Source organism: Talpa europaea (assembly GCF_964194135.1).
Source record: "Talpa europaea genome assembly, chromosome: 5".
NCBI classification, from domain to species: domain Eukaryota; kingdom Metazoa; phylum Chordata; class Mammalia; order Eulipotyphla; family Talpidae; genus Talpa; species Talpa europaea.
The window spans coordinates 123,587,171-123,608,218 of record NC_140071.1 but is presented as its reverse complement, the minus strand read 5'-3'; the positions used below and the strand labels follow the sequence as shown (position 1 = coordinate 123,608,218).

The following is a 21,048-nucleotide window of genomic DNA, read 5'->3' as shown; positions in this document are numbered from 1 at the left end:
TCTAGTACTTTCTATAGGAACATAAAGACAAAACAGAGATTCCCCAATAGTCATGTTCAAAGATACCAAACCAGGGGTTTCCCTGGTGGTGCAAGGGGTTAAGTCTCAGCACTATGAAGTTATCCACAGCCACCGCAGCACGAGTTCTATCCCCAGCCAGGGAGCTGACCCACATGGCACAACAGACCTCTCCTGTCTCACTTGCTGCTCCCCTCAGCAGTGTATTTCAGCAGATCTGCCTGTTCAGCTCCCCACCCTGTGTCCGGTGAATCCTCTCACCACCACCCCCACACACCTCTGGACTGCACCCCAGCTCTTATATGCATAAATAAATAAATCTTTATTAAACAAAAAAAAAAAACCAAACTGCCCAAAAGAATGACATGTGTCCACTCTCTTAATTTCTTAACAGAGCTGGGATATCAGTCCACATTCTAGATCATGAAGAACAAAAGAATCCAGAAGGAATGGTGTGTTTTCATTCAATACCTTTATTCCCACTGAACCCTTGCCACTTGCTCTTGACTTACAAGCTGGTTGTTTTTTTTTTAATTAAATTACTCAATATTTCTAGTGCAAGCCATTCACCCAAATGGAATCCCCCTGGGGGCACTCTTGTCCTCCGACAGCTCATTTCCAGGCTCAATTGAATTTTTCACAAAAATTGAGTTATGTTATTTCTGGGCCTAAGACCCTCCAATGGCTGTGTAAACACCTTCATACAGCCTGCTCGGCTGTCTAGAAACTGGCCCCTGCCTGGATTCCCTGCAAGCCATCTGGGGCCCTCCTACTTCCCCTCATTGACTGTTCCTCAGCCCCACTGACCCTCCAACATAGGCACTTGTGGTTTTTCCTACCTGTAATTTTGTTCCCCCAAATTACTGCACGGAAGATCCTTTTAATCATAGGAGGTCTTAGCGCAAACACCACTTCCTCAGAAAGACCTTCCTTGACCACCTTATCTAACTTGGACAACCTTTCCCAAACTCTTCAGTTTCTGTACCCTCTTATTTATTTATTTATTTATTTATTTTTGTGGGACCCTCGCCGATGGCTGGGGATCAAACTGGCGCTGCAGAGGCTGCGGGCAGCCTCGCAACCCGGCGCTCAACCGCTGCGCCGCCAGGGGAGGTCCTGTACCCTCTTTTTTAAAATCATAGTTTTTATCAGTGCCTACATTTTATTGCTCTATTTAGCAAACTTTATTTTTTGTTTGCTCTCCCAAAAAATGAGATTCAAGTTCATCTCAGAATCCCCCATACCTACAACTGTGCCTAAGCAATTAACAGGCCTTTAGACTGTATACCAAATTCCTGGCTCAATGCCTTCCACATTCTGCCTAATTCAGACTTCCCTTTGCCCCACTTCCTCGCACCCTAACTGAGTTCCCTGTCATGTGTTTGAGCAGATGGAACCTCCCACTTACCCTGAAGCAGATGGCGTCCTCCCTGGCTAGTGTAGGCAGAGTATCAGTAGTCTGGGAGCGGAGCACATGATCGAGCATACAGGGCTGTGGAGTTTGGAAGACATTGAGTGGGAGAGTGAGGAAGAAAGGATGGGGACGTCAGGCCAGCCAGAAGTCAAGTGGGGAACCATGTGACAAAAGTGGTTAAAGATACAGAGTTGGGGCCTCCCTGGTGGTACAAGGGGTTAAGACGCAACCTATGAAGCTATGCGCAGCTTCTGCAGCACAAGTTCGATCCCCGGCCAGGGAGCTACCCATGTGCCACAGCAGACCTCTCCTGTCTCGCCCGCTGCTCCCCTCAGCAGTGTATTTCAGTCAATCTGCCTGTTCTGTTCCCCACTCTGTCGCTGGTGAATCCTCTCACCCCCCCACCTCTGGCCTGTACCCCAGTTCTTGTATGCATAAATAAATAAATCTTTTTTTTAAAGGGGGGCCTCCCTGGTGGCGCAGGTGGTTGAGCGCCGCACCGTGAAGCTGTCCGCAGCCTCTGTAGTGCCAGTTCAATCCTGGACGGCCGGTGAGGGTCCCACATGGTGCGGCAGACCTCTCCTGTCTCACCCACTACTCTCTCAGCAGTGTATTTCGTCAGTCTGCCTGTTCTGTTCCCCACTCTGTTTCTGGTGAATCCTCTCACCCTCCCACGCATCTGGCCTATACCCCAGTTCTTGTATAAAAAAATAAATCTAAAAAAAAAAAAGGTACAAAGTTGATAACAAAAGTCAGTTGACTTATTATCTAGCTGGGGTGTAACCTCAGTGGTCACTTTTTTCTTCGAAGCAGAGAGAGAGACAGAGTCAGGCATACAAACTATGTCTCTCATCTAGGAACTATTTCTTAAAGACAGAGACAGGATTAGAGAAAACATCCATATGCTTATAAATGCTTTTTGATAATACAGAGTCCCAGGAGCCAGAGCTCTTAGAAGAGCAAAATATAAAAAAAAGAGATACACTTGGCCTTGAACTATCCAGTGATATCAGTTATCTGTGCTGTCTCAGCTATAGCTTTAAGAGAAAGATGGCATCCTTTTCCCTTCAAGTAAAGTTCTATTTTAATTACGTTTCCTCAAAACATTTACCTGAACTGTCTCTGCTCCAAGTATACCTTCAAATGAGCATGTCCTCAAACAGATGACAGGCATCACTGAGAATCCCTACATCATAGACCTTGACCTAAATGTTGTGATAAATTGAGTAATAGTTTTCAGTCTTAACTACTTTCTTTTTAATTATCTGAACTATCTAGATAATCACTTTCTTCACTCTAATGGAGAAAGTACCATGATGTTGTGAAGTGTGGTTTGCATTAGTTACACCCCCTTGCAGTTGTATTAACTCAACCTGATCCAACCCCAAGCAGAATCTAAATCTCTTACCTCAAATCAGAGGACTTACCAGGCCCAGAACTGTTGAATGGCAGGTGATGAGGAAGCAGGCAGGGAAGTGCTTTTCCGCTCCACTCTTGTCCTCCTGACTGGAGGTATTCACCCTTGTCCCTCCAAACCACCCTTTCTCTCCCACTGAGTGTTAGAGAAGCTCTGCCTTCCCTCTCCCTGCCTCTAAAGGCAATTACATCTAACCACTCCAACTGGGGAAAGAAGAAATGGACCTTCAGGAAAGCATCTTATCTGTCACTTAGGTAACAGACTTATTTAAGTGATGATTTCTACTTTGGGGTGAGGTGGTAGGGGCAGAGACCCTGTTAAATCAGTGAGAGAAAAGAGGGGAAGGTAAATGCCCAGAAACAACTGCATTATTGTTTGGGGTTACAACATTGACTCAGTTGCAAATAGCATAAATCACGAGATTTAGACTTAAAAGTACTCAATGATACTTAACCCTACAATGAGGTACTTAGACAAATAAAGAGGACCTTATCATAGATGAAAAGTTTCCCTGGAATCAAAATGCTGGGGTGCAGGCAGATCTAATGAGTAAATGTGATTTGGGGATTCAAACTCTCTTCGGACCCTTTTTTTCTGTTTCCTGTCTTTTGTCTACTGTCTACTTCATTTCTTACTCTTTCACTCACTCTCACTCTTCTCTCTGCTTTCCAGCTCTTTCTCTCCTGGTGCTTACTGTGGTTCTTGGCCTTGATCTGTCTCTTTGCCTGGAGCAGCTTCCATTGTTTCTCTTGTCCACATAGAAGAAGCACAACCACTGAGGACTCCTGGATTTCCCCGTTACAGGTCTAGCTGCTCAAGTCCACCCTTGGACAAATAATAGGGGAGCTACTGAGTTAATGTTATATGAACATGACAGTCAGAGCTAGTCCTGGAACCATGAGAAAGGAAGTCATGGGGCAGGAGACCAAGGGACAAAAGATTACTGGCATATATAACAATTATCTACTACCTAATGTACATATAATGAATCATTTATTGTCATCCTTATGAGTATCTTACCAGTTGCCTAGAATATTTCATCTCACTTGAGAACAAAGGAATTAGATCCTTAGAAATATTTGCCAACCTATCTATCCATATAATAAAGATCTTTTAGAAATCTATATCACACACTTAACCAAAGATGGGATTCTGCTCTTATTTCAGTTGTGAGAAATTCCTTGGTGTTCTGTGTGGTTGCCCACAAAATTAAGTGCTCTATTCTACATTTTTAACAGATGGGAGAGCTTTCTTCACTTACTATAATTCTCATGTCATTGAGCCAGAAGGGAGTAAGGGAATTAGAAAATAACGATGCATTAAGCAAATATCAATTGCTGCTCCTTCTTTTTTTTTTAATCACTAGAATTTTAATGTCATTTTTTTCCTCCCTCTGCCTATCAGTACAAAGAGGGAATAGGTGCTCAATAAATTCTTGCTGAAATAAAATGTTTATCTAATAGGTGCAAAGTCACTTGACTGACTGTGTCATTTCTCCTCTGATGGAACAAGCAAATAGAAAATAGATCAGTGTTTAGGTATACTTCATTATACATCAGAAGTCCCATATAGATATTCCTGGAATGTTATTAACGATTATCTTCACAATTCTAGGCTGTAAGGGTTTTTTTCTTTTTTCTTTTTTTCAAAATTAGCAGTAAGTGTGGTTCCCTTAGGGAAGTTCTAAAAATATTCTGTTCCACATATGGTTTTCTTGATGTTACTGCAGGTGTGTGTGTGCCTTTGCTGGATGCAACAGTCTATCTGCTGTTTTGAATATATTCCAAGATCATTTGCCAAGGTATGGGCAATTTAATCTAGAAGCATTTATTAAGCACCTCTGTGATAACTGCTATGTAATTTCAATAAATAAAAAGCTAAGATAAATGGTTATGTTAAAGAAGCAGTTTTGTTTTTCATTCCTAGTAGATATTCTACATCTTTCCAAAAACCATAACTATTAAGATAAGGTGCATAACTTTAATTTATAGTTTTTTCACTGTTCTTGTTTCCAAATGATTCTTAGTCCCCTGTTCTTTCCATAATCATAAGACTAGTTTTCAAAATCTGAAATCTGCTCCCGTCTCTCTTATTTTTTCTCATTTTAAAATAGCTTAAATTAAATTTGTATGTTCTACTGATAAGCAGATTTTTTTCTTTCTTGGTTTTTTAACTAAAATTCTTACTGTTCCTTTCTGATGGTAGAAAAAAAGAAATATTTTACCTGAAATTTATTTAAAAACTGAAGATTTTTAAAAGAAGGAATATTTTCTAGGAATTAGTTAGCTGTTCTCCATGTGTTTCTTTAGCGTTATTTACAAACCAGATAATGGAATATGGCCATTGTCAGGTCAATTGGGTCACTATAAAAACTAACATGGAAAATGGACACATAAAAAGTTTTCTTAAGAGAAAAGGTTATTTTTTTTGAAGAACTTAAATTAATGAAGATACATATCTAATAGAAATGTGAAGGACATAGAGGTTTTTATTTCTGCCAGCTAATATAACTGCAAACTTTGGTTTGAAAGTCTACAGATGATGTAGAATTAGCAATGCCTTGAAAACACTCATCTCTCCTTTTAATTTAACAACCTCCTCATAATGTATAAATGACTCAAGTATGTGTACAACTGTACTGCCTAATGACTCTCTGGGAAGAAGGAGATCTTCATTAAAGCATTTCTGTGAAAACTCTGAATTCAGCAGAATACAGGGTTTAGCTCCGGAGGGACTATTAGTGCTTTGACATATTCAGCAACTCCATCCCCATGAAGCATTGTTTTGCTATCTGATATATTTTGCACATAACACCAGTAGCATCTTTTATCATCGGGCTTTAAGGTTTGTACAGCTACATTTACTATCTTGATTTTCAGAGATTCAGAAAGGTTAAGTGATTCCAGATCCTATTCTTTTCTGCCCTCATTAAGATTTCAGAGCTCCACCAACCCCTATCTGGGAAGAAAACAAACTGTGACACAGATAATGTCGTCCATCTGGGTCACTGCAGCAGTTCCTAGTGATCCATCTGCCCTGATACAGCAGATACAGGCTGGGAACACCAGTCACCGTGCCACCGCCACTGCGACTCTCCTTGATCTCTGTTCTGCTCTCACGTTACCGTCACCCTTAATTTACACATTGAATTCTTAATCATTCCCTACTCTACCCTGTTGCTTAACCACTTCATGTTCATTTATTCAACTGTCATGTAATCATGAAACATTTACTATGAGGAAAACATGATTCTAGACTGGTGTTTATGTGGTTTTTCTTTTTTAATCTTACTCATGTAAATACCTCTGTCTTATTCAAACAGAAAAAAAGAATTTAAGGACAATTGGTTTTGATTCCACTGAAGAAATACAAAGTCACTGTTCTCAAGAATTCTAACAAAGGAAAGAAGAAAGGACTCCCCAAAGTTATTCCAGTTTTTCTCTTCTCCTAAGTATGTCGTTGAGTTGAAATTACTTGTCTTCTCTGAGGTTGGGTATGACCATGTAAGTTCTTTTGGCCAATGAAGCATGAGTTGGAGTGAGGTGTACAACTTTCATGTGGACGCTTTGAGGACCAGTAAGTAACTAGTCACATTCCTTTTGTTCGGCCTTAGTGATTGTAGAGGTATTTGATAAAAGTAGAGCTTCCGTAAACCAGAGTCTTGGAACATGCATTATAAACAGAGTCTCTCTCCAGTCTTCACTGAATATGGAGCATCGGTGAGAAGTAAACTTTTGTTTTATTAAACCACTGTGATTTTTTTTATCAGCTTTATTTATGCACTATAAAATTCTATTTAAAGTGGTTAAAGTTCAATGGCATTTAATATATTTGTGTGATTTTCATTATTATCTCATTTTAGAACATTTTCATCAGAAAATCGTTGAGGTGATTTCATCCTCAAGCAGTCTCGTTCCCATCAGCTATCACTCCCCATTTCTTATGTATCCTCCCAGCCCTACGGAAGCGCTAATCTATTTTTGTTTGTATTTATTTTCCTGTTCTGGACATTTCATGCAAAGTGATTTGTGGTCCTTTGTTTCTTTCACTAACCATATTTTGGAATTCATCCATGTCCATCCATGTTTGGAGGCTCATCTCACTAATAAATTACCTTTTTATTTACAATACTAATTTTATTTTTAAATTTCAACTTGTCTCAGTCTGTCATGACTTTTAACTGGGTTTCTTTCTGTTAATTTTTTTCTCAACATGGCCAGAGGACTAATATATTGCTTTTCATTGGTAAATATAGTATACATCTGTACTACTTTTTCTTTATTCATTCTTCCTGTGGTCTGTGTTTGGGTTTCCACTTTTTGGCATTTATGAATAATGCTGTTACAAGCATCTGTGTGCAAATTTTGTGTACAAATATTTTTTTTTTTTTGCCTGGAATTTCTCTAGGAATGGAATTACTAGATCATATGGTAATTATGTTTAACGACTTAAAAAACTGCCAAACTTTTTCCAGATTCATCGTACCCATTCTATTCACATCAGCAGCATATGTAGTTTCTACCAATAATTCTATGATAAGTCACCTGTTATTTGTCTAGCTTTTTATTCTAGTCATTCTAGTGGATGTGCAATGGTCTATTACTAGGGATTGACTTAAGGAGAAATGATGTTTCTGCATCATTCCATGGACTTACTCACTATTTGAGAATCTTCTTTGGAGAAATGACTACTAAATTCTTTGATCATTTTATAACTGCATTATCTGTTTTTTAATTACTGAGTTGAAAGAGAGAATTACAAGCTCTAAATACAAGCCCCTTATCAGATATGTAACTTGCAAATATTTTTCTCATTCTGTGGGTTGTCATTTTCCTTTCCTGATGACATGTTTGCAAGACAAAAGTTTTTTTAGCTATTCTCAGTTTTTTCATTTCCATAAATTTTAGGTCAGCTTGTCAATTTCTACTCAAAAAATTCCCAGGAAGAATGTCAGTAAGGATTGCATTACATATATGAATCAACGTGGGGGAGAATTACTATCTTTAACAATATTGAGTATTCTGATCCATGAACATAGGGTGTCTTCATTTATTTAGATCATCTTTAATTTTTTTCAACAGTATTTGTGGGTTTTGTTACACAAATCTTACACTTCCTACTCAATCTCAGGAACAATATGATTTTTCTATTTCCAAAGTGCAAGCTGACCTTTAGGTTCTGTGTTCTCTTTTCCTGCTGTGCCAGTTAGCACAGGACTCCATATTCTCCCCCTGCTTTGGTCACCAAGCTCTAGCTTATCCCTTACTTAGATTCTCTCATCTCAGTGAGACTGTTATGAAGTCACAACCATAACCTCATCTCCTCTTGAGAGTCCAGAAAACTCTGTCCCCCACCAGATGAAAACAAGACACAAAGGGTTAAATTGTCTCACATGGAATCTTGTTATTTCATTTTTTTTCTTTGCTTCTGTTTGTTTTTACTAGACTATATGGGAACAGAAATAAGAAAAAATAAAAAAAATGACAAAGTTTTAATATCTAAGATAGTTTTGCTTTCAATATCCCCTTTTGAGTCAATAACTCTGAATCTAGCTGGGTTTCTCTTCTAACAGTTACTACTGACTGCATTATGATTGAGAAGACTGCTCATTCAGATGACCAAAATATGTATTTCCCATACATATTTGTTCTTTGTCTATAGTTCCTGGCTCACAACTCCCCAAAGACACAGAATTTCAAGAGCGTTGAGAGAATGAAAGGTGTCTCATATGTGAATGAGATGACTTTTTGGGAAGTATCTAAGGATGCTTCTTGGTTGCCAGTTGAATCAACCCTTTGATTAGAGGGTTAGAATTTTACATTCCACATCCAGACCCCTGGGAAGGAGACAGGAACTGAAGATTTAGTTTTCTCTGACTTTCCTTCCCTTGAACTTGCACCTTTTTGCTTGGGTGACTATTGGTAAACTGCCTGGCATCTGAAGATGGAGTATAGCAAAAAGGTGGCAGATCAGATTCTGGACATGCTCTCCCTGCATTAAAGCCCAGGTGCCACAACATCCTAACTGTGTGAGCAACGTATATGCCTTGATGGCCTCAGTCAGGTCATGTGGCAAACAGGAATGGTAATGGTACCTTCTTCCCAGGGCTGACAGCTTATAATTAACTAACTCAGGCTAAAGGACAATGATAGGGGTCCTTTAGTGAAGAAATGCAAGTTGTCAAATAACACATACAAAACAGAACTCTAAGATTGTAGAGAAAATTGAAAAGGCAAGGCCATGTTATCCATCTAGAAAATGGAACCCATTGCATTATGTTTAGAAACTGTGATAGGATTATCATCTATAATCAACTTTTGCAGGGAAAATATCCAAGAAATACATTTCATCCCATTAAGGCATTTTGAAAATAAAAGTAAAATCAACATATATCAAGCTTAGCACTAGCTGAATGCAAACATTTAGACAATAATTAACCTGAGCAATGTATCTTAGATATTTGGGTCATGTCAGTATGGAATACTATAAAAGGATCATTTATCTTAGACCTTTTCATGTGGATTTAGTGCTGCCAGGTAGAAAGACCCCACCTAAAGTAATGGTGAGATAAATCCGGTGTTGCCATTTTAGTTTTGCCACTTTCTAACTATCTAAATTTGGACAAGTCATTTAAACTCTAAGCCTCTGGTATTCTTGTATAAAATTGAGCTGTTAACAGAATTAAAGGCTATGGAATTTAGCTTTTGCTCAATAAAAATATAAAAAGCCATGTAAACAGCATTACCATCCACAAGGTGTATTTTATATACTATATTATTCAGTTTGCTCAACAAGCAGTGAAAATATTATAGATTATCTGGTCAATTTGGTCAAATGGCTCTTGTAGCCATTTATCTATCTTGTGTGATATATTGTAATTAATTTCTGGTTTGTGCTTCAGAGACCTTTCAGTGACACTGGCTTTGCCATCCACCAGCTGAGTGAACTTGGACATGCCTTGCAAGTCTCTTTTTTTTCTTTTTTTGAAATTTTGTATATTTTTTACATCTTTTTCATTTGTGCACAATGTATGCATTTTCATCTTGGTTATAGTCCCCATACAATTCCCCCCCTCCTTGTTTTGATCCTACTCCCTTCTCCCCCGCCCACCCCCCACCCCCCACCCCCTGATTTTTACTTTATTATAATTAGTCTTTTTCCTGGTCCCTTATTTATATTTTCTAAATTCCTGCTGTGAGTGAGACCATCCAGTATTTTTCTTTTTTCTTTCTGGCTTATTTAGCTGAGCATGATCCCTTCCAGCTCCATCCATGTTGCTGCAAAATTGCATGAGTTTATCTTTTTTGATTGCTGAGTAATATTCCATTGTGTATATGTACCACATCTTCTTGATCCAGTCATCTATTTTGGGGCATTTGGGTTGTTTCCATAGCTTAGTTATTGTAACTAGTGCTGCTATAAACATAGAATGCAGGTACCCTTTTGAATTAATGTTTCTGTGTCTTTTGGGTAAATAACATCAGTTGTAATCAGGGAAATGTAAATCAAAACTACCATGAGATACCATCTTACACTAGTGAGAATGGCACATATTAAAAAAAAACTAGCAACAACAAATGTTGGCAAGGTTGTAGAGAAAAAGGAACTCTCCTGCACTGCTGGTGGGAGTGCAAACTGGTCCAACCACTATGGAGAGCTGTGTGGAGATCGCTCAACCTGCTAAAGATGGAGCAATGCCAGCAATGCCATGCAAGTCTCTTGATCTGCTTTTTTCATATTAGAAAACATGGGAGGGAACTATAGTCAGTGCAAAGCTAATCTCCCAGGGTTAAAATCAAAATGAGCTAACTAGTATGAAATGCTTTGTAAACATGCAATTCTCCAAATAAGTATTGATGGATGGCACAAGAGAAGAGAATATTTAAAAGTATTATATTTAAGGTTTTTGTCATGGAGTAGGGAGTAAGGCAAACCCCTTGGCAATCATAAAACAAAAAATGCATTTAATTTAGAAATACAAAGTAACTCCAAATTTTTATTAAGAAATTATCTTCTACTCCATGTGGTATATACATTGTGCTCTCATAATAATGTGTTTAGAAAGTTGTAAGAGACAGACTAATCAAAAAATACATTAAACAGATTTGGAAGGGGGTGGATATAAAGTTAGAATTTCTGAGTCATGAAAATATCAGATAGCAATTCCAGAAAGGTGTAACTTTATTTAAAACCAAGCTGCTATGAATTCTATCGTGCTTCAGACACCTCTGAATCAACCATCTCTGTTGGCAAATTGTTATGCTGACAAATTCTCACATAAACTGAAAATTTCCATTTTGTAAACAAGTAAGTGGGTTCTTGATGGTCTAGTTTAGATCCTGAGCTGGAACTTTAGAAAATTGAGTCCTCACCTGAGTGACCCTGGACAATCCATCTCTCACAATAGCAAAGCAGGGTCAAGTAGTTTCTAAATCAGAGTCAATGTTAATTAATATAACATATGTTAATTAATGTAATATTAAGTCTGACACTCTTCTTCAAGTCTGGGAAACATGGAAACCCATCCCTGGCTTCATTGGTTAGATTTCCTGAGATACAGTAGTATGGTGTTTTAACTGCATCTTCTTTATTACACGAGGGGCTCTATTTCTACTCTGTCCACAAAAGGACAAATACAGAACAAAGAAGTCTGGGGCCAGGACATCTGTTAAACACAAATGCAAGTGTACATAAGGCAAATATAGATTGGGTGATGGATGGTTTTTCCTTCTGGTCATTCAAGGGACTCTAGTTAAGTGCTTTAATTTAACCCCCATCACCTAAAGATGAACTGGCCATGTGATACAGTCACACAGCTGAGTGAAAAATCACCCACCATCACAGGGAAGGCGTAGGTGAGAGGTGCCCTAGATGAGGCTGGATTCAATGAGATACTTATAAAAAGTCTAACAGTGCCTAACATACAGATGGGCAAAATAATGACATTGTTAAGCAAGAGTTTATCATCCTCTGTTTTATTAAATTTCTTTGTGGAAGGGGAATCATCTATAATAGGGGACTGGGGTGTGGATTCCATGACCACAAGACTCCTTCTAGCCCCATGAGTAGGATGAACATATGAATAGGGAATACCTGTTCTTAGTCCCAAGCACACATCTCATGTACTTTTGTCTTCCTATTTTAGATGCCTTAAACTCCCTAGCCCACTTCAAGGGTGCTCCAGATTTACCCGTAATCTCATGAGGAAAGAACAGGACCCAAAGAAAGCAAATCTTTGTCATCCAATCAGCATCCCATGTGTTGGCAGAGACACTCCCGTGTGACATTGTGGACACATCTGGAAAGCAGGAGTGATGACTAGCTGTCCACATCTTTGAACACAAACCTTACTACCTACTTTCCTGGTTACTAAAGATGTCATCCAGGGCCAGACCTAGGCAAAATTAGAAAACAGAAAATGATATGTTGCAGTGAGTACTGAGACAGGGCTCCAGGACCAGGATCTCAACTCTACTCTTAGTTATATGACCTTGGAAAAGTTATTTCTCTTTCTGTTGTTGAGTCTCAGCTTTCTCATGCTCAATATCTACTGAAGAGGAAAACATGTTCATAGGGCATTTTAAACAGATATTAAAAACAAAGCAGTTTCTGGACTTCAAATCGGAGCCTACCTGTGACATCTGTGCCCTCTCCCTCCTTCCTATTTGTATAGCCAACAATCCCTCGGGGTGCGAAATCAATCTAGTTGATTCATAACGAAGTGTTAGCACCATGTGGAATTCTTCATTATGCCATCTGAATACTAATCAACACATCTCTGGGTCTAGGGTATCAGTTGTTGGTAAAATGCAGAATGGAAGAAAGTAGAAAAATGTGTGTGTGTCACACACGGAATTGTGATTGGGTATCCTTTGACAGAAACCTCCCCGATAACTCAAAGACAGCAGCCTGTTCTTCAAGCTGGCTGTGCAGGGAACCTGGTTTAAAGCATGACCACACAGACAATATGAATTCTCTCTCCTCTGCATCCTTGGCCTGCAGTGACACTGGCAGATACTAAACTTCAGCCTGTCTAGAACAGCTAATTAGGTTATAGAGGCTGCCAAATATCCCAAAGTCATCCGAAGAAAGTGAGTTCTGTAGCAAAGGTCAGAAGACAAAAACATCAATCTGATTTTGAAGAAGAGAGAAACCACCATTCCTTAGAAATAGAAAGCAAGGAAGGCAGGTCCTTGACAATCTGGCAACTCCTTATCAGTCTCTTATAAACAATATTGAGATGAGACACAAAGTGGTTCTGGCTTCGTTCTCCAGTAATAAATACTGTGTATTTACAAGAGTGATACCAAAGCAGATATCAGCTATTCATAACCTGTTCCAGAGGCTCAGTCCATATCTCCTGGGACATCAGGAGCTCTTTCAGAGCCCCCCCTTCCTGCTGAGAAAGATTCCCACTTGGGAGTTATGAGGCTGGAGAGGGGAAGGAAATAATTTGCTAAATAGAATCAACTGAACAAATACCTAGGGATGTTCAGGGACTTTTCATCAAATTATTACAAAACAGGACCTGCTGCCTGGTCCCTGACTCTCAGTCCTGGAGGAACAGTCTTTAAGACCAAGAGACCCAATTCTTCCAGAGTGTGGGCTTTGGGGAGGGGGTGGTGGATGTGTGCTCTGGGGATCGGGAGGGGTAACAAAACAAACTGCAGTGCACAGGACTTCACTGCCACCAGCAGGGTCCAGAAGAAGTGCAGGCTGGGAGGGGCTCCATACAGTAGAAGTCTCAGGTAAAGTGAGAAAAGTTACAGCTGTGCTGCCTCAACCAGCATCTATCCACCCCTTCCTCAATCCCAAAGATTTGGAAAAGCTGTTGCTCTTCTCTAAAAGACAGGAGCCCTGCCTTCAAGGAGTTTGGAGCAACAGTCCCTGCTCCCTTCCACCACCGCACAGCACAATCACACTATTCCAGAAGGTCTTCCTTCCAGTCCTGGGATGTGCGGTTTTGCATAGGCGCAATAGGTGTGGCCCAAAGATGAGAATTTCGCAGCTGGGTTCTTCTGCATCTCACATCACCCCGGACGTGCACGGGACCCCTTGAATTGGCCGCCTCGCGCCCGGGCGCAAAGTAGCACAGCAGCCCCGCGTCCGCTCTGGCCTCCTTGAATCAGCGTCTGGTGGAGCCGACTCCGCTTTTCACCGACTTGGAGAAAACCTCCCAACGCCGGTTCTGATCTCTCTCACTCCGCCCCCATCCGTGCCCACCTGCACTTTGCTGGTCGTTGCGCGGGGCGGCGCTCCAAGAGCCAGCGCGCGCCCGCCGGGCCCGGACGCGCACCTGCCCACGCGTGACTCCGGGTATCCACGCGGCCCCGGGGCCCGGGAGTCGGCCGGGCTGGCGGAGTGACCAGGGAAGGCGCAGGGGAGGGCGCAGGCAGGCGTCCCTGGACCCCGAGAGCCCCAGGAGGGATCCCCGCGGAGAGCCGCTCCGGGAAAGGTTTCGCTGCCACGCTGCGCGGAGCACGTGAGCCGGGCGGTTTGGCTATAAAAACCCCCGCTCTGCTGCGCGGGGGAGCGAGCGGCGCCGCAGGACGCAGCCACCCGCGCCACGAGCCACAAGGCGAGCCTCACACTCCCTGCAGGACGCCCGGGGTAGTCCAGAGTTTCGATGCTCGAGACCCTCCCGGTCTGGACTCGGGGCGTGTGTCTAACTTTGAGGCCAGATTCCCGGCACTTCAGCAAAAACGCGCAGACGGCGGCACGCGTGCGCGCCCCGCAATGATCGGGGCGCTTTGACCTTTAAGAGAGTTGGAGGAGGAGTAGCAGGAGACTCGGGCTAAATTCCTTTGTGACCTCCCTCGAGAAGGCAGCCGCGAGCGCCGGAGCTCGTCCTCAAGAGAAGCCCCCGAAGCCACTGGGGAGTCCGAGGCCCCCCAAGTCCCAGCCCCACCGTCCTTTAAGCCGCGGGTTATTTCTGCGCCCCGCGGGAGGCAGGTTCGGATAAATTCCGGACGCTTTTCGGAGACAAAGTTTGGTCCGTTCTCGTCGCCGGCGGGTCCCCGCCGCCTGGGCTGTGCCCCCCTCCCGCGGCGGGCGCGGGCGGGGAGCGCGGGCGGGGAGATGGCCTCGGGCTGGGCGAGCGGCGCGGGCGCTTCCCGGCGCAAAGGGGCGCCGCGCGCGTAGCCGCCTCGGCTCTGACCTCCCGCCCCCGCCGACCGCCGCGCGGAGCCCCCAAGCCGAGCCGAGACGGACGCCCAGAGGGACGCGAGCGCCGGGGTCCGCATGGCCGCTCCCCGCCGGCCCGCGGTGTGCGCCACGGAACTCGCCCGCGGCGCCTCGGGCTCGGAGCGGCTCTGAGCGCCCCGCCTGCGGGGATCCAGCAGGCAGCTCCGCGGAGCCGCGGGCAGGAGCACCAGGAGCAGCGGGCGGCGGCGGCTCATCCTCCCAGAGGGCGATGTGGCCGGCCGGCGCGGGCACCAAGCTGCCCTGTCCCCGGGACTCTGCGCTCCGGCGGGCGGCGTTCTCCGGGAACCTCACCGCCCTGCCTTCTCACCTCGTGCCCGCCGGGCGCAGCGTCCGGGTCTTCATCAGCGCCAACCCCGAAGGTAAGTCCCTCGCTCGGGCTTATTTGTCCGTCCTGCTGTCCGCGCGGCGGGAGCCAAAGAGTGCCAGGGACACAGTCGGGTTCTCCGTGCGTCCCCCGCGCGCCCTTCCTCCAGCCAAAACCTCCGCTGCCCTGAGCGCGTGGGAATTTCGTTTGAATCACTCTCTCGCGCATCCCCTCTGCCTGCTGACTTTGCTAGGTTCCCCATTCTCACCTCCTGGGTTTACTCCCCCACCCCAGGTCGAGCTAAGAACGGTCGGACCGTTAGATGTTTCTGGAAGGTCCAGCCTTGCCACCACCACCTCTCCCTTTCCCTTGCTATTAGCGGTTTCTTGCCTGAGGTGATCACAAACGCAAATAGTAGCAGCTCTGGTTCTCGGCTCAGTGGCAGGTTCCTGAGTGGGAGCCCCCACTTGTTCAGGCTGAGGCGAAGTGAGCGTGGGGTTCCGTGAGATTCGCCTCTGCGGGTGCGATGGCACCCCTTTGTCTGGGGAATCCGGGGAGACCCTGCGAGTCCAGGCCCGCAGCAGGTTGAGGAAATGCACTTGTAGGATCCCGGGACAGGCTGACTGCACTTGGGCGCTGGTCTGGCGGTGGAGCGCTGAGGGCGAGCTCATCTGCACAGCTGGCTCCAGGCTTGATCCTGCACTCTAGAACCTGGCCTACTCGTTCGTGCTTCTGCTCCAGGCCCGGCACTTGGTAGGCGCCAAATGAAAACTTGTTGATTTTATGGCATTCACAAATTACAGCAGCTGAGTTGAGCGCTGGGTGGTGAATTCCTTGCTCATCACCGCCTTTTCGCTCTCAGTCCTAAATGTTAACTTTTAGTCCTGGTACTGGGAGAGAAAGTAAGATGCGCTGGATAAAACTGCAGGAATTGCTCTTTTCTAGAACATTTAGTGTTGGGCGGTAAGATGAGTTAGAAGTCAGAAATAGGGTGTGAGTTCCAAGGCTTTTTTCTGCACTCTAACAAGCGTTAAATCTAACCAAAAATAAAGTAGAAGGAAAAAACGAAAGTTAGCACTCAATTGTTGGAGAGAATCACCATTTGAAAAATGAGGGCTCTGATTGCTTGTAAAAAGCATTGGGAGCAGATCAACAAAAATAGCTTTCTGAAAAAACTTTCAAAAAAGAAAAACCCAAGCAGAAATTTCAGGTGGAGCTGGCGTTATTGCCAGGGGATTGGGGAAACCAAATGGGTAATTTACAATGATTGGTATTAGAAGGACTATATGCTTTTGAGGGAAGGCATGGCTAGCCTTGTATCAGATTAAACTCAGAATTTAATATCTTAAGGAGGCTTTTGGGAAAATATAAAAATCCCTTTAGCTCAAATATGTCTTCCAAGACTTTTACTTATATCTGGGTAAGGTATTCCAAGGAGATATGCAGCCTTTTAAGGACTTAAGGAAATCTGCAACATTAAGTTTTTAGTGTTTTAAAAACAAAAACTGCTTCAACGTTTTATAAGTGTTTGAGGAAATTGTGTTGGCATTGACTCTCAAAATTTTCAGTTTTCCTGAATTAGAAACAATCTGCAAGATGTTTAAATTCTGCTGATGTGGAACCAGCAAGTTTATAGTTTTTCTTCAAACAAGTTGTTTCACTTCTATTAATATCATCAGTAGTTCATTTTCTCTAAATTTATAGGATTCTAGGATAAAAATCAATGAATTTCTATCAAGCCAGCATAATATTGAATTAAAATAATTAATTTCCTTTTTCTTGAGCCTATGCATGTGATTCTTCAAACTCTATTTTCTTGAGAGACGAGCTTTAGCGTCTGTTAATCTTGGGAAAGCAAAAGGAGGGAGGAACTGATCATACCTTCTGATCTCTTCTGGAGCTAGGCAGCTGCACATTGATCTTAACAAACCAAAAAAATGTGAAGCTTATCTGAGAAGTTGCAATAAGAATAGGGCCTCAAATTTCATCCCAACTGGACAGCCGAGGGTATTCTGAATAGAAAAGACAAAAATAAGTATTTTTTGACCATGAAGCTTTGCAGTCTTGGTAAATGCTCTGTCAGAGTCTGCACTTTAACCACAAGCTCTTTATGGATGTAATTCAGCAAACAAATGGTGATGTTTTAGTAGCTTCCAATATTGCATTTTTGGCCAATACTCAAGAGCCTCCACTGGCCAATTATGACAAAGAACATTAACTCTTGTACTTTTTTTTTTTTTTTTATGAAAAGAAATACTGGGCCAAAGAGAAAAGAGTACCAAGAGAGAGGTTTTGATTTATACATTTATAAACAAAAACTGCCTTGTGTTGCACTCAGAGCAATATTTTAAGGAAATTAGCAAGGGCCTCCCTTAGATTACAGTTTTAATAGGTATTCCATAAGAGGCTTTACATGGAGTTTCCCCATCAGTAATAAAGATAATACCCGTCTTTGGAATGGAAACCTTATTTTCCTACATGTTAGCTCATTCAGTATTTTAACTTTGATTTCCATCCTCAAACTTTGTGAGAGTGATGGACTTGGGGGGTGCTCTGCCTGTTTTACACATGGGAAAACTTAGGCTGCACCAGGTTAAGTTACTTGCTTGAACTGGGATAGCACAGTGAAACAAGGTGTTTGGAATAGGGCACGCAAATCAGCTTTCTTGAAACTCTTTGGCCCAGACTAGACTCATGCCAGGTCCTGTGACGTATCTCACACCCTCCTTCACAAGAAAATAAGCTGAGGATAGTGAGTAAGCACTGTCCTCACTCTTGAAACCTGGCAACCGCAAGAAGCTGAGTAGCAGGAGGGAACATGGTTGTCCTGATCCATTTCACACCCACCAAGAGGTAGCCTCAGGGACATTCAAGGAAATTTCAAAATCTTCCAGTGGTCTGATGGACACAGTCCTGTCCAAAAATATGTCTAGCCCCACCCATCCCCACCCTGTGAAAGATAATGAATTAAAAAACAGCATGGGGGCCGGGGCAGGTGCAGTCCCATTGGCATCACCCCAGTTTCTCTTACGTGAATAGACCCTGGACTTCGTGGAGTACCACTTCTCACCTATTGTAGCAATCCCATCAGTGGCATCTTTATTAGTCCATGGAAGTTTTCTAGTCATTTAGCCACTGTCTCACTGCCAGAACAGCACTTATACCTCCTTGGAACAGCGATTCTGGAACACATATAAAATCCTCCACTGTGATGAGCCTGAATTGTCCTTGAATATGCAGAGAAGAGGAGCGTGTGCAGTTCTCTCCCGGCTACTGAAATTGAGGGGCCTATTAAATAACATTCCTCTTCCTTGATTTAATTATTAACTAGTTTAAAATAATGTCTCAGCTCAGGCTGCTATGACAGATACCATAGACTGAGTGAGCTCAACAACAGACATTTATTTTCCATTGGTCTGGAGACTGGAAAGTTCAAGATCAAGGTATGGACAGATTGACTTTCTGGTGTGGGCCCTCTTCCTGGTTCACCATGACCATCTTCTCACTTTCTTCCCAAGACAAAGATAAAGAAGATACCATCTGGCCTGTGATCCTTTTTTTTTTTTTTAACAAGGACACTAATCCATAATGGTCTCATCTTCCTGACTTCATCTATACCTAATTACCTCTGGAAGACACCCCCCCCAAAATTGGATGTGAGGTCAGCCACATATGAATTTGAGGGACACACACATTCAGTCTATAGCTTTTTCCCACAGCCCTCAAAATTCTAGTACTCCTTGTTTGCTTGCTTGCTTCCACCCCAGTAGCTCTAAAAGTCTTGACTAATCACAGCAGCAACGCTGACGGTTAAAGACTAATGTCTTGTGGAAATGTCATCTACATCAGATGGGGTGAGACTTCAGCTGTGATTCCCCCTGAGGCAGAATTCCTCTCCACTGTGAGCATGGGAGGCCACATACATATGTCCCACTCCCAAAATGCAATAGTGGGACAGGCATGGGCTAGACTTTCTCATCCCTAAAGGGAGAAATTGGAAGAAAGGGGTGAAGGGCCCCCAAGGAAGTCCAAAACCTAGCAAGGCAAATACCATTCAAGATACAATTCTAGAATAAACCTCTTTGGTTGATGCCCTACCTTCCGGGCTCATTGGGACAGCAGCCCCACCTGTTAGCTCTGCAGAATACGGTGGTGTTCACCAACCAAGGCTCTGGTGTTCACCAACCAAGGCTCTGGGAGTCCTGCCCCCAAGAATTTAGGCAGCGACCGTCTCCCTGCCTTTGAAATCAGGCAGGCAGCCCTGACCATCTCCAGCTCTCCTGTGAGGGCTTTCTCCTTTGGTCATGAAGAACAGCACATGTTCCCAGCCAGGAGCTCTGTGGTCCAGTCCTGCAATGTCTAAGGCGACTGCCAGCTCCCTCCATTTTTTCCTGTCTCCTTCGGTTCAGACTGGCAGGGTGTCTACTAGGGTGGTCTGTGACTGACACCATACTAGTTTCCTTATCAGATGGTTACTGAGCCATACTCTCAATGTTTTCTTCAAAACAAACTTTCTTTTCTTTTTTCACAATATGAATAGATAAAAGAATTTTCGAGAGTCTTCAAGTTCTGGCTCCTTTCGGCTTAACTACTTCCTCAATCCATCTCTCTCTTTTTGCATTTTACTATAATTCCAACTACTATAAACAGTTGAGAGGCACACTTTTTTAGAAATTATCTGAGTTTAATACCCAGTCTCATTGCTTCTAAGTTTTACATTCCAAAACACATTTCAATACAGTTCAGCCAAGTTCTTTGCTGCTACTGATTATAAATAGCATTCACCTTTCCTCCATTGTCTTATAGCCTGTTCCTCTTTTCTGTCTGGAACGTCACCAAAATTGCCTTAATTCTCTGGGAAGATGGACATTTGTCTACAGGTTCTCCCTTCTTTCTGAGATCTCACTGGCATTACCTTTCATAGTCCAGACCCTCTGGCAATATGACTTTCTCTAGGAGGCAGCTCAAAATTCCTCCAGCTTCACCCCATTATCCAGTTTCAAAGCTGTTTCTGCATTTTTAGATAATTGTTACAGTAGCTCCCCATTTCTTAGTATCAAGTTTGCCTTAATATCTCACACATACAGAATTTTGATACCCCAGTAGCATCTTCGGTTGTTCAGTCTTAATCAGGTAAAGACTGCCTTAAAAATTAAGCCTTGATAGCTGACAACAGAATGGAAGCAGCAAGGGTCGAAGGATAAGAACAGAGGGAAGGAAGCACAGTGGACTAGGGTGGTGGGAGATGGGTGATTTAGTGGTGGGTACACTTCAGAGGGAATACCTGATGGTGGTATCCAAATATTACCATTAATTAAAAATAAGTAACAAATTTTTAAAAGTTCAGAGTCTTAAAGGATAATATTGAAAACTGCTATTTTATGGTAAATGCTCAAAGAACCTGTGTAATAAATAAGTTCGAAGTTTTCAGTGGTTGATTCAGGCAGGGCAAAGTACTGACTTAAAAGTATAGACTTGAGAGCCAGATGAGATTTGATTCCTCAGTCCATCATTTGATGTTGTGATTTCTTGAACAAGTTGCTTAACTTGTTATTAATTGCTAATATGTGGAAGAGAGAGGTAGTACCTGCAGTTATTCAGTAGCTTAAATAAACTAATAGATGAAAAGCAATTAGAACAGGGCTGGGCACACAGTAAAACATCAAGTCTGCCTATGCCATTGTTATCCTT

At 42.8% G+C, this 21,048-nt stretch overlaps 1 protein-coding gene across 1 annotated transcript in view; it reads left to right on the top strand.

The window, feature by feature from the left end:
• Positions 1 to 15,261: 15,261 nt before the first annotated feature.
• The window catches only part of NWD2 (NACHT and WD repeat domain containing 2), a gene marked incomplete at both ends in the record, with an annotated part of 118,382 nt that continues 112,595 nt past the window's right edge, over positions 15,262 to 21,048 (top strand). Inside the window, one exon of the mRNA XM_084233596.1 lies at positions 15,262 to 15,412. Coding sequence (XP_084089722.1) covers positions 15,262 to 15,412 — 151 coding nt within the window. The remainder of the gene's footprint in view (positions 15,413 to 21,048) is intronic.